This window comes from Molothrus ater, chromosome 5 (assembly GCF_012460135.2).
Source record: "Molothrus ater isolate BHLD 08-10-18 breed brown headed cowbird chromosome 5, BPBGC_Mater_1.1, whole genome shotgun sequence".
In the NCBI taxonomy this organism is placed as follows: Eukaryota; Metazoa; Chordata; class Aves; order Passeriformes; family Icteridae; genus Molothrus; species Molothrus ater.
In genome coordinates, this window is record NC_050482.2 from 11,352,692 (window position 1) to 11,365,348 (window position 12,657).

Consider the following 12,657-nt stretch of genomic DNA (forward strand, 5'->3'; position numbering starts at 1 on the left):
TTATGAAAAAAGGTAGTATCCTTGGTAATAGAGATACAGATCACGTAATCACAGTTTTTTGGACACACTCAGATACTAAAAAGGTACTTTAGTCATGCTTTTGTAATAGAAAACCTATTAAAGCATCTTAAATCAATCTTTACCATCTTTAAGGGAGTGAAACATGTGGTCAGAACACGACAAGCTCATAATTACACTATGCCTTTTCCTTTCTAACCTCAAAGCTTTGCTGCAGCATTTTGACCCAAGCAGACACTATCTTTGTCCAGATACTTCTGTGGTTTGCATCTACGTGGGAGCAGAATTTGTCAAAACATGACACCTCATACTGCTTTAGCTACTAGCTAGAAGGCAAAGAGAATCTCGTCTGTCACACAGTACTTACTAGGCAGCAGAGTCGTTGAGCTGGTATTCTCGAGATCTGTTGAAACAGGCTTGAACCCCGGTGTCTTTCCAGAGTCTCTTGATAACTCCTGCAAGCTCTGAAGTCATAAATCCTTCTTCTGCTGCTCCAGCCAACACAAAGAGCTGACGAGCATCATCCTTTAGGATGGAAACACAGGGTGAAGAGAGAAATATTGAGAAATACAACTGAAGTATTATCACCTAAGAACTAGATCCAGCAAATGCATTACTTAACCTGGTAAATGCAAATGTAATCAAACAAAAAAAAAGTGGAAGAAAATTTATTTTAGTGTTCTGCATTAGATATTAATTCCCACATTTTTTAACAACAGAAAAAGACTAGTAATCGAATTTATCATTAGCTGACAAAGCTTCTGGTCTGTTTATAACTTGAGTGAGGTTTTTATAAACAGGAGTAGTAACATATTTTGTGCTCAAACCTAAAGCTAACCATACATGCTCATATAATACCACATCCTGGATAAAATGGTTACAAGACAAACTAGACCCTTCAGAAGGGTAGCTGTATACTGAACAACTGAAGAAAACAAATTAAATGCTTAATTTTAATTAACTACACAACTTTGAAAGGGACAAATAATCACTTCTTCCCAATAATACATCAGGAATTAGAAAAACACTTCTAAAAATCTTTTCAGATGAATCAGCTACAAATACCCATTGCCTTAATTATTCTACTGAGACCAGGTTCTCTTGGTAATGCAATATCAAGCAAACATCAAGATTTTTAAGAGCAAATGCTGGATTTTAAAACTATATACAATAACTGGCTTTGAGAGTGAGGCTAATGGAGTACAGGATGTAAATCCACTATTCCCCTTTTATCAGCATTTGACCAGTTCACCAGCAACATCCAACTATGACTGAGCAACAAAACTTAATATTTTATTTTCTAAAGTATTTCTATTACATTTAGGCCTGTAAGGCACTGAAGGAAAGACAGCAGATGGATATAGGGAAAATCCACATTAGTACTCTCCTGTAGGTAGCTGCTTGACCTTGCTTATTAGGGGAACATGATCCAATGCCAAGGTACATCAGCCAGAAAAATCAGCTTGTAACAACTATCCACAGCATGCACTGTTTGTCCAGTAATTAAAAGAAAGAGAACAATGAAGCTGGAAAGGAGGAAGGATAAAAGGGAGACTCAGACATGTCAGTTGGGAACTGAAAGTGTTTCAAGAAAGAGGAGGATTTAAAAAGGCAACATATAACGTTATTCTCACAAAATGTACGTGAAGACACATATGCAAATCTGTAGAAAAATCTGTCACTTTGCTGTTCCAAAACAAAGCTGTGGAGAAAATAAAGCCCATTTTCAGGATAAGCACAGAAAGCAGTGATTGTTCTAAAGATACTGTCCACTGTCGACTTAAATAATCAAAGACTGTGTGAGCTGACAGGGAAATTGTTTACAGATGGATTGGGTAATACTGAATTTCAGAGGCTGAAAATGAAAGGCTTGCAGTTCAGTGAACTCAAGCCAAACTTGAAGAGATTCAAACATATATATACATTTGTAGGTATGCATATGAAGAATGGGTTGTTGATGTATAGTTGAAAGTGTCTTTTGAAAGCTAGAGTAGGTAGAAATCTAAAACAACATTCATCAAACAAAAATACTGATTACTATACATACACAGAAAAAACTGTGAACAAATAATAAAAACTTAACAGATTGCAATAATAATTACATATAAAATCCAGAGCTCTAAAGATCAAAGGGTTGGATAGTCAGATTTCAGGAGCTTTAATTTGAACACTATGCCTGCATAAGATAATTAATTTCAGCTTTTTTAAAGGCCAAACATTAAAATGCAAAATGGTCTCTGTTACCCCATCTTCCTTTTGCTAAAATGACAACTACTACAGACACCACATGTGAGGCAGTATGCAATGATCAAGTTCTATTTTAATTATTAATCAATGCTAGAGAATTTCCTTTAGTTACACTGAAATAGGGAAACTTCCTCTACAGTGTCATTTTTTTAAAGAGATTCCATACATAAGGTAATGTAAAATAACCAATTTAACAATCTCTCCAACTGGTGCAAATCTCACATTTAGAAAGTGGTTCACAGGCCATTGAAGCACCTTCACTAAATGCTTCTACTTAAACTATCCTGTAGCACAAAGGAAGATACACCAGATTTACAACTGACCTGCTGGTGTTACCTATGCTCCCTTGATTCAATAACTTCAAAAAAGAGAACATCCAACTCACTGGTCTACCATTAGTCTTATGACAGAAGTAAGAGTATGTGATTTTCAAAGACACCTTACCCCATTTTAGAACAAAACCATCAGAAATTCACCTCATAATTTTAAGAAAAATAATCTGAATGTAACACTTTACACCAGGAGTTACAATTTTGAGCTATTTTTTCTGCTAAAGACAACAAAATTAAAACAAAATTGAAAATAATTAAGGTATGAACATGCTACTACTAACATCTAATGCTAACATTCCATAGCAATGTTCCCCTGAAAAAAAAATAATTTGGACCACCAAGACCTGACTAATTACACAGGGATGGACAGCTATTTTAAGATTGTTCCTGACACAAGTTTGCCTCATCATTTATACAGCTCTCTGAAGTCAAAAAACTCAGATGACTTAAAACTGACATCATATATAACAAGGCCCTCAAAATCTTGTTAGTCATTTTATCAGCTAACACCTAAATTTACTCCTCCTCCGGTTTCTCTTACTACGCATTCAGTAACATAAGTCTACCATCTGCCTCTTTCCAGCATCAACTGCCAGACTCCAGAGAGGGCTGCACAAACACTGAACTAACAAGTAGTGAAATACTGTCAGTGCTCTGGAAAACTTTGGTCTCAAGGGCAGACTACAGCAAACATGAGAGCAAATGTAGAGAGGAATAACCAGTGAAATTGAAGCTTTTACTAGTTATGCTTATAACTGAAGAAACATCAGGTAGAATTAACATATGTACATAAAATAATGGTTGTAATTAGCTTTCAATCAGATTTAGATTTCAGATACAACTTTATGACTCACTATACATCATTTTACAAGCATCTTCCTTATGACAACCATACATACTGCATTTCACAAGGTTACTGAATGAATACTGTCTAACATTTATAAACTGCTTTTCAAACAATCAATAAAATCTTGAAGACTGTCAAGAATGAAGAATCTACATACTGTTTCTTTTAAAAACCCTCCTTGCCTCCCAAACTGTAATTCTACCTTAAAGTGATGGAAAGAACTTATGACAACATATTCCTGACTACCTTACATACACTTATGAACATGTTCATGAACAACAAGATCCTTCCTCCATCTTTCCTGTGAGGCAGTCACACTGTGGCAAGTTCTGGCTTCCAAACCAGTACTGGCAAGCATTCTGCACTGTGATTTCTGATTTCTGTGGGGAGGAGACAAAAGCATACATCCTGAACCAAGTTTAACTGCTGCTCAGACCAACAACTCTGGGGATCAGTTTCAGCACTGCAGCACAGACTGTATAGAGTTTTGTAATGAGAAGACAAGCAAAAAAAAAGATAAACTGAGCATTTTACAGAGATATTCCAAACATCTCCCTGCCTGACCAGATGTGGATGTAATCAGGGTCACCATAAGTAAGAGCACAGGGTTAGGACTGGAGATACCAGTAGGTGGGACAGCAAATAAACTCATCAGAGATTTGCACATGGGACATTAGATGAAATAAGATGGAAAACGTACAGAAAAGCTTAGGAAAAGGTCTAATTTCTTGGGAAAAATCCCAGGATTAGTATAATGAAAAAATGGCATCCCAGCAGCAGGTCCATGCCCATGTCTCTTTGAGCAAAATAAAGACCTCAACACTGGAAATCAGTATGAAACAGGATCCAGCTCAGAGGCTGGCAAAGTTCAGGCATTACTGTGTCTATGACCTAATAGAGAGGTGCAGGCAGTACAGTGCAGAAGTAGCTAGATGCCTCCCTATTTAAGCTGTATTTTTCAAGGTGCCTAACCTAAATTACCTACTTAGTAGCCCCCAAGTCCATACAAATAGAGACATGACTGTGGAGTCCTTAAGATTCAGATGTTTAGATCTCCAAATTTAGACAGAATTCAGAAAATAGTATCTAAACCAAAAAGTTGTTGTGAATCAACCCAGTGCTGACTGCTCCACAGGTAACCTTGTGTGTAAAGACCAAAGGCATTTAGTTATCAAACACTGTAACTCACAAAGATTTCTGAAGGAAATAGTATGGATATTTCAGCTGTATATCTGTGCGTGTATTTCAATACTCACAGCCCTGACTGGATCACCAAAGTCTATCTTCAACCTCCCCATTGCTCTAATGATAGCAATAATGGACTGAATGGTGTTACTGTAGACAACAGCTTTGTACTGTTTACATTCTTCTTCTGAATAACCAGCTTCATGGATAATCCTATGGAAGAAAAAAATAAATAAATTCTCTATTCAAATTAAAAAAATATTTATCTATCACCGTATTCCACCACACTTACTTCATTTGCTTGACAATTGTGCTTTTCCCCGATTCACCAGCTCCTGAAAAATAAACATGTGAAAATTCACTATTAGGCTTTTACTAATCTTTGAAAATACATTTTGATTCTATACTTCATGTATTTAACCCGTATAAAAACCTTCAACAGGTTACAACATGTTGAACATGCTACAAACTGATTTTTAATATAAAAATGCACCTTCATCTGGTATTTGCAAAATCAAGCCATTTTAAGAACAAATCTCAGTTCTAAGAGTCTTTTCTCTTACAGAAGAGAGCATAATCTTTACACAGTCTGCTGGTGTTTCTAATGTGAACAGGTGATAAGCTGCTCAACTTCAATGAGATCTAAAGCTTAATTCCTCTGTCTTTTTAACCAAAACGTAACCAAAATCCACTCTTCACACTGTATTAATGATCTTTCAAAACTGCAAATGAACACCTTAAAATTCTTCAAGGCTTCAGTCCTTGTAACCGTCTTTTGACCCTAGCATGAATAAACCAACAGTCAGCCTACTTTTTGTTAGAACAGATGGCATGAGGTTTGCCAGTCAACCTGATATCATTTTAAGTGCTTAACAACAAAACAAAACAAGAAGCTATGTTAAAATACAAAGCCTAGAAAAACAGTATCTGTTAACAGACAGGGAAAAAGATGCAGTTTTTGCTGTCTCAACAATCTATCTTTAGTCTGCTTCTTACCCTAAAAACATGTGGAACTCTTACAGCTGCAGTCTAATCCCTTTAGATAGCACCCTCCCAGTTTTTCTGTGACTTGTGCTGAATTCTCCCTCTCACAGTTCCCTTTTCTCAATATAGCTTTACAGAAGTGAGTACAATCTTCATACAATCTACAGGTATTTCTAATGCAAAGAGATCACCCATTGTCCAACTCCAATATAACCAAAAGAACACTCTGACCACAGAAAGGCACTGACAAAGGCTGTACTTATTTGTCTCCAAAAAAAGGGCAAGAACCTGACTCATGACAGTCAACTTCATCTTGGATAATAAAATAAAAGGTTATTGAGAAGTGTCAACACAGGTCTACAAAGTACAAACTGTACTTACTAAGTTTTCATGAGGAAAACAGGTGGGTTTGGGGGTGAAGAACATTTAACAGATGTAATTTACTTTGACTCTAATAAGGCTTCCAATGCCACCGTCCATGGCAGCCCTTGTACCCAGCTGGATAAGTACCAACTTCAGGGTGTCTGAAAAACTGCCTAGACAGTCACATTTAAAGGCTTGTGTCAATGGTTCAAAAATCTAACTGGAAGGTGTTTAGGCTGTCTCCAGGAGACAACACTGGGCTAGCACAGTTTAGCATCTTCAACCAATGACCCGAAAGCAAAAGTAGAATGCACTGACATCAAGGTTGCAGCTGACATGAGCCTGGGAGGCCAGGAAGTGGTTGCCAGTGTTAGATAACAGAGGTGTTATTCAGAAGGTCCTCACATGCTAGAGGACTGAGCTGAGGTATCTCAGAACACAGACAATTATGAAGTCCTGCAAGGGGCACTGAGTAACACATCCAACACATTAGATTTGAGACTAATAGGTTAGGAAAACTGTGGGGCTCAAGAAACTGAAGAGTCAGCAGTGGGGCCTTGTGGTGATAAAGATCAACCACATTACAGGATGCTGCACTGGGTCTATCTGGGACAAAGTTAACTCTCTTCACAGCAGCCCTTATGGTGCTGCACTTCAGGTTTGTAGCTAAACCAGGGCTGGTAACACTCATTAGTAAGATAAAGTGATGGTTCTCTTATAGCTGAAAAATGCATGCACAGCATCAAGGCATTTTGTCTTTTCCACCAGGTCCCCAGCCCTAGTGAGTAGGCTGGGCTTGGACAAGACCTTGAGAAGGGACACAGCCAGGACAGCTGACCTAAGTCAACCAAAGGGACATTCCATACAATATGATACCATTCTCAGCAGTAAAAACTCAGGGGGGAAGAGGGGTAGTCATTTGTTGTTACAGTGTTTGTCTGAACATTTCTTTGCTAAAACCTTTGGAGGTTGGTTCTAGTGAAGGGTCTGGGACATAATTCATACAAGGAGAAGCTGAGGGTACTGGAGTTTTTTATCCTGGAGAACAGGAGGCTCAGGGGAGACCTCAACACTCTCTACAGCTACCTTAAAGGAGGTTTTAGCCAGGTGGGGTAAGTCTCTTCTCACAGGTAATAAGTGATAGGACAATAGAAAATGGCCTCAGGTTGCACCAGGAGAGTTTAAGGCTGGCTATTAGTAAAAAAATGTTTTCATCAAAGGCATTGTCAAGCATGGAAACAGGCTGCCCAGGGAAGTGGTGGAGTCACCCATACCTGGAGGTATTTAAAAACTCCAGCTCTGGAAGCTGGGGACATGGTTTAGTGGTGGGCTTGGCAGTGCTGGGTTAATGGTTGGACACAATGACATTATAAGCTTTTTCCAAACGAAAGGATTCTATGATTCTTTCCACACAACCATTCTGCAAGCCAAGGCCCTGCTTTCCAGGAAGTGGCCAAACACCTGCCTCCCAGTGAGAAGGAAGGAATTAACTCTGCTCTTTGCTCTGCTAGTGCGTGCAAGCCATGGTTTTCCCTATTAAAACATCATTATCTTGACCCATGTATCTTCTTGCCTTCCTTCTATTTTTTCCTTATCCCAAGGGAGAGTGACCACACAGCTGTGTGGGTGTTGGGGTTGACCCTGGCCAACAGCTTCCACTGCTGCAGTGGCAACAGTGCAAACAAGTCAAAGGACACTGCTCATCCCCAGCAGTCAGCATTCATTATGCTGTATCCAAGTACTGTATACAATTCTCCCCCTCAGCACCCAGGAAATGAGATAGACAAAAAACAGTTGAAGGTCACTTAGATGTTTAGAGGGCACGTGACATTCAAAGAAAAGCTACAAGGAACTGGGCATTTTAATCCTAGAAAGATTGGTGTGGGGTAAAGAAGGTTGGATATCTGTAAATTTCTGTCCTTGCCATAACACCCACTTCTGACAGCTTAAAGCAGAAGTAAACTTGTCAGACCTACACAACAATGAGATGTGAGGCAATTAAGAACCCCTAGCACATCTAATTTCAGAGAGATAGGGGAAGGAGGTGCAGGGAACCTGCTCCATGAAGAGGCTGCACTGCCCACAGAGGAAGTAAAAACTGAGCCTTGGAGATCTTCAAGGTTCAACTGGACAAGGCTCCAAGCAACCTTATCTGTTTTGATGTTAGCTTGGCTTTGTGCCAAGGCCTAGATGACCTCTACGAGGTTTCTTCCAACTCAAGTATTTAACTTCTGCAGAACAAAGTATTCCTATACTTAAATACTATAAGGTGATGCTTTTAGGATATTCCTCTTATTAAACCAAATACATAGCTTCAGGACAGGCTCAGCCCAATTTAAGACTGGCTGTCAGAGGCTGTCCCACCACATGGTGCTGGGTTGTCTTCCCAGCACTGCTACTGACGTGGTTACACCTTTCTTCCTCCAACACCAGAGAATGAGTGCTGGAACCCAGAGGAGACACTGAGCTCAGAGGAATAGAGCTAAGGAAGAGAGCAGGCCTGTCAGCATCAATCTAGATTGCTTAATGCCATCTTTAGCTCATGTCAAAGCAAAAGACTTAGTTCTTTATAAATATGCAAGTTTCTTTATAGAGCAGCAATAGTTCTCAAAATCTGAGAATCTGGCCATGGGAGTACATTAATATAAACAGAAATCAGACACCAGTTCAAAAGTCAGTTGTTATTTAGACACCTGAAGCATTTATAAACCAAATGATCTCAAAATAGCTAATTATGCACTTAAGTGCAAATAGGTGACAAAAGTTTAAAGATTAGTTTTATTAATGAAATTACTATAATATGCTTTGGACTAATATTTTTATTCAAATAATTTGAAGATGTTATATTCCCTTCATTCAACAGCAATTTTGGAGATATTAAGAAATATACTACAGCATTTAATTTGCATAACCTCATGAAATGTTCTGTTAAAAATTTATCATATTTGACTAACCAAGAATGTCAGTGTCAGGGCTAGTTATAGTTTAAAAATTTAATTATTTTTGTCATACACCTTGTACTCCATTTTTTGAGTCAGATATGCATGTTTCTCCGTGGTGGTAGAATTCACATGTATCAAATACCTACAATTATCATAAAAACATTCTCAGTTTATAACCACATACACCCATAATACACAAAGAATAATTAAGTCATTTATTACAGAGTACCTAACATCAGCAGTGAGTTCCTGGAAGGTGCATTCCCCTATGTTATTTAATGGAAAACAGAAATGATTGGTTTGGGTTTTTCCTTTAACTGCACACTGAAATGACTGCAGCATTCCTAATAATCTTTGCAAAGTAGACAGGAAAATTTCACCTTACACATTGAACCATACTGAAAGGAAATGCATTATTTTTGCACTCCTCTGCAGAACTCTGCCAGGTTTTCTGACAGTATACTTTGTAAAATTCCCTCTTTTATCTCAGCATAAAGAAGTTGCTCATACAGCAAAATGAGAACAACTAACTCTGGTTTAGAAAGTTTTGGACAGAAGCAAGCAGTATTAAATATTACATGTGACAGCTGTGTATAAAATGTCAGAGCTAGCTATACTGTCACAACCAAACACTATCTAAATTTAGACAGACTTGATTGACTATTCCTCAAACATCTAGTAAATGATGCTATTTATTGCTTGCTATTTAAGTGCGATACTTGATTTTAGATCACTACTGTCAAGAATTTGAACAGTCTTACTGGCTCTGTTACTATTTATTTATAACAAAAATATTTTTTAAAAGACATGACAGTTCTGCTTAGACTAGAAGAACAGCAGCATGTAATTTCTGAATTTAAAGAGTAGTGGGCATTTTTTGTTTGTTTACTTTTAAATGGAAATTTAAGTTAACTGTTAGGTCATTACATTAATGGAAGTTTCAATAACTGATTAGTCCTTTCTTTCTCTTGCACACTTTATGTCTTTCATGTGCTCCTCAAAAAGAGGGCTACACAATCTACAAAACTCTAATTTAAAGAATTTTAAAACTTTTGTTCATGTAGTTGAGTAAGAACATAAATTGGATTAAATCTAATAATCTTCTTATACCCTCTTGCCAGAAAGCAGGTAGATCCTTATGCTTCCTTATGCAGACTGCCAAAGTATGGGAGCAAAGCATATCCAACTTAAATAGCAAAATTTCACATTATCCCCATAGATTCTACTATAATCTGAAGGGTCTTCTGCATCAAAGTTTAATACTCAGGCTCTACCTTCACATGCCATTATTTCCCAGCTAGTATTGTGCTATCCAGAGCAGTATTTGCCTGGATGCAGCACGAATTCTGACAGCACTCCATGAATTGAGAGCCAGAACATAAACCCAGGCCTGTGACCAGCCCCACCCGCAGCCTGGTGAAGCTGACGCTCAGCTAAAGAGGGACTGAGCTCATATTATGATTTTTCTTCCAAGGCCAGCTCTCTACTTTGGAAATAGAAAAAAAATCAAAGCATTTTCATGTTCAAAAAAAGCCCCCAACCCATCAAAAAAACATTTAACAGATCAGTCTCAATGAATCTTTCCCTTGAAGGAGCCAAGTAAGACAAGCAGAGCTCAAATAAATTTAAGAAACAGCTAAAGCAATATTTGATCCTCCAAGCTGTAAATTGGTCAATTCTAAAAAGAAATTTAAAAACAATTAAAAAGACTGGGTTGGACTCGATCTTAAGGTTCTTTTCCAACCTAAATGATTTTATCACCCTATGACTCATTACTATGAAATTGTAGCAAACACCATCTTAAATTCAATATTCTTTCCAAATGGAGCAAATCTGTGTTTAAAATGAATTGAAACATTTAATAATTTGATTAAAATTAACAGGTAAGCAAAAATGTTACTTTAAACTACTTAGAATGTCTCATGACTCATTATCCCACACACTGCCTACATAGGAAGCATTCCAGAACTACTAATTTCTGGAACAAATGTTTTATGCACCCGTGTACCAAAAGGAAGGGCTGAGATCTTAACAGTAACACTTCTAACTTGTGACACATTTGCTAATTGGTTCCTGAAGAAACCAATCAAATACCAAAGTAAAAAGCAAGGCAAACTTCAAGTTCACAGTATCCCTCTTTGGACAAAATCAACTCTCAAGTACAAGTATTTCTAATTGAATAAATATACTCCTCGTAATACTAACATAGAAAAAAAATGCAGACTAAATTAAAATAACTTAAGCATTAGATAAAAACTAGAGAGAAAAATTGGGCTGGCTTTGAAATAACACCAAATAAGTCAGACTAAGGAACAGAATCCACAAAATGTAGAACAGTCTTGTATGTTACCAGAAGAGAGTTCAAGTATGGACAAGAGCAATTCATTTAAAACTTTCAACAGATGTTTGCCAGCTTTTCAGCCTGTGGAATAGGACACTTAGACCAGACTGACTTAAGCATAAAGACACAAGTGAAATTTAAAATAAAATACATGGGCGTGTAAATTTTTGGTTTTAGGTACTGTAAATTTCTCTTCTCCACACCTTTCCTATCCAATTCTGTCAGACACTTGACCTTCACAGTAGAAAGCACAAGCTGAATTGTGCCTGTTTCTCAGCTGCCACTGGTCACAGCACAAACTAAACACCCAGTGCTTTCTACCCTTTCTGCTATGGGGTCAGGAATCTCTTACAAAATCACATGGTTTTGTACCTTGGAAGTATAATCTCTTAAATTTATCACTTCATGACACATCATCAAACATGAGATTAAAATTAGAAGTCAAGCTGCCAATCAGTGTTACTATACTCAAAATACATCAAGGCTAGTACAAGAAACCCACGGTGGAAACTTTGCTACAACACACTCTGGACAGGTTGAACACCAAATGAAACATTCTCCAAAACCCACATTGCTCTGCCTGAATTTTCTTATTTTGTCCACTCCCCCTTTTTGAAGTCTCCCAACAGTAACAGTTATCTACCACCATCTGGCATTCTTCTTATTCTGGAGCAGCTGCTAGCCCTTGCAGTTTATGTCCCTTTTCCCCTTCCCAACTGTTTTCATACAACCAAAGGGAGATATATTTCATTACTTCTAAGGTGGCATTAGTCTTGGAATTTCCACAGCTACTGGAATGTGAACGTGCCAGGAATCTTTCAATGAATTAAGAATCCATATGATTAGTATCTGGCAGAAAATACTTCAGTAAATTAGCCATGTAGTAATAGTGTGAATCACAGATTACGTCACTGATTTAAACCAGAGAAGTGACAGATTCTAAAATTATGGCACCAGTCTCTTTTTCGAGATAAAAGAACTGAGATAATTCTCAAGGCTTCAGCAAATGCAGGCTTAGTTCTACAGAAGCAATACCATTTATACCCATACACCACTGTCACTTTTGTAAATTCCCTAAGAAATCAAAAATTAATTACAACTAATTTTGTCTTTCCTAGGTCTTCAGTACTGCTCTTATTAGATGTTTGAAATCAACTGTATACAATAAAATAGTCAATCTATTGTACATAAAACATAATTTAAGAAAACTGTTAAGATAAAATGTCATCTCAAGAAGCAATCACATATAAACTCGTAGTAGCATCCTGTATGTTTATTCAGGTCTAGATATCTAATAGACTGCTCTGAGTTTCTTAAATTGGTATTTAGTCTGTTACTAGAGCAAACACATAGGCAAGTGATAAAGGCAGTGTTAATTAGTTTAACAAGAAGGAGAAA

General features: G+C 37.4%; 1 protein-coding gene across 1 annotated transcript in view; it reads right to left on the minus strand.

Annotated features, from left to right (window-relative positions):
- The window catches only part of GNAI1 (G protein subunit alpha i1), a 32,076-nt gene that overhangs the window by 7,431 nt on the left and 11,988 nt on the right, over positions 1-12,657 (minus strand). Inside the window, exons 2-4 of the mRNA XM_036400754.2 lie at positions 4,922-4,964; positions 4,701-4,842; positions 386-543 (exon numbers count right to left, since the gene is read on the minus strand). Coding sequence (XP_036256647.1) covers positions 386-543; positions 4,701-4,842; positions 4,922-4,964 — 343 coding nt within the window. The remainder of the gene's footprint in view (positions 1-385; positions 544-4,700; positions 4,843-4,921; positions 4,965-12,657) is intronic.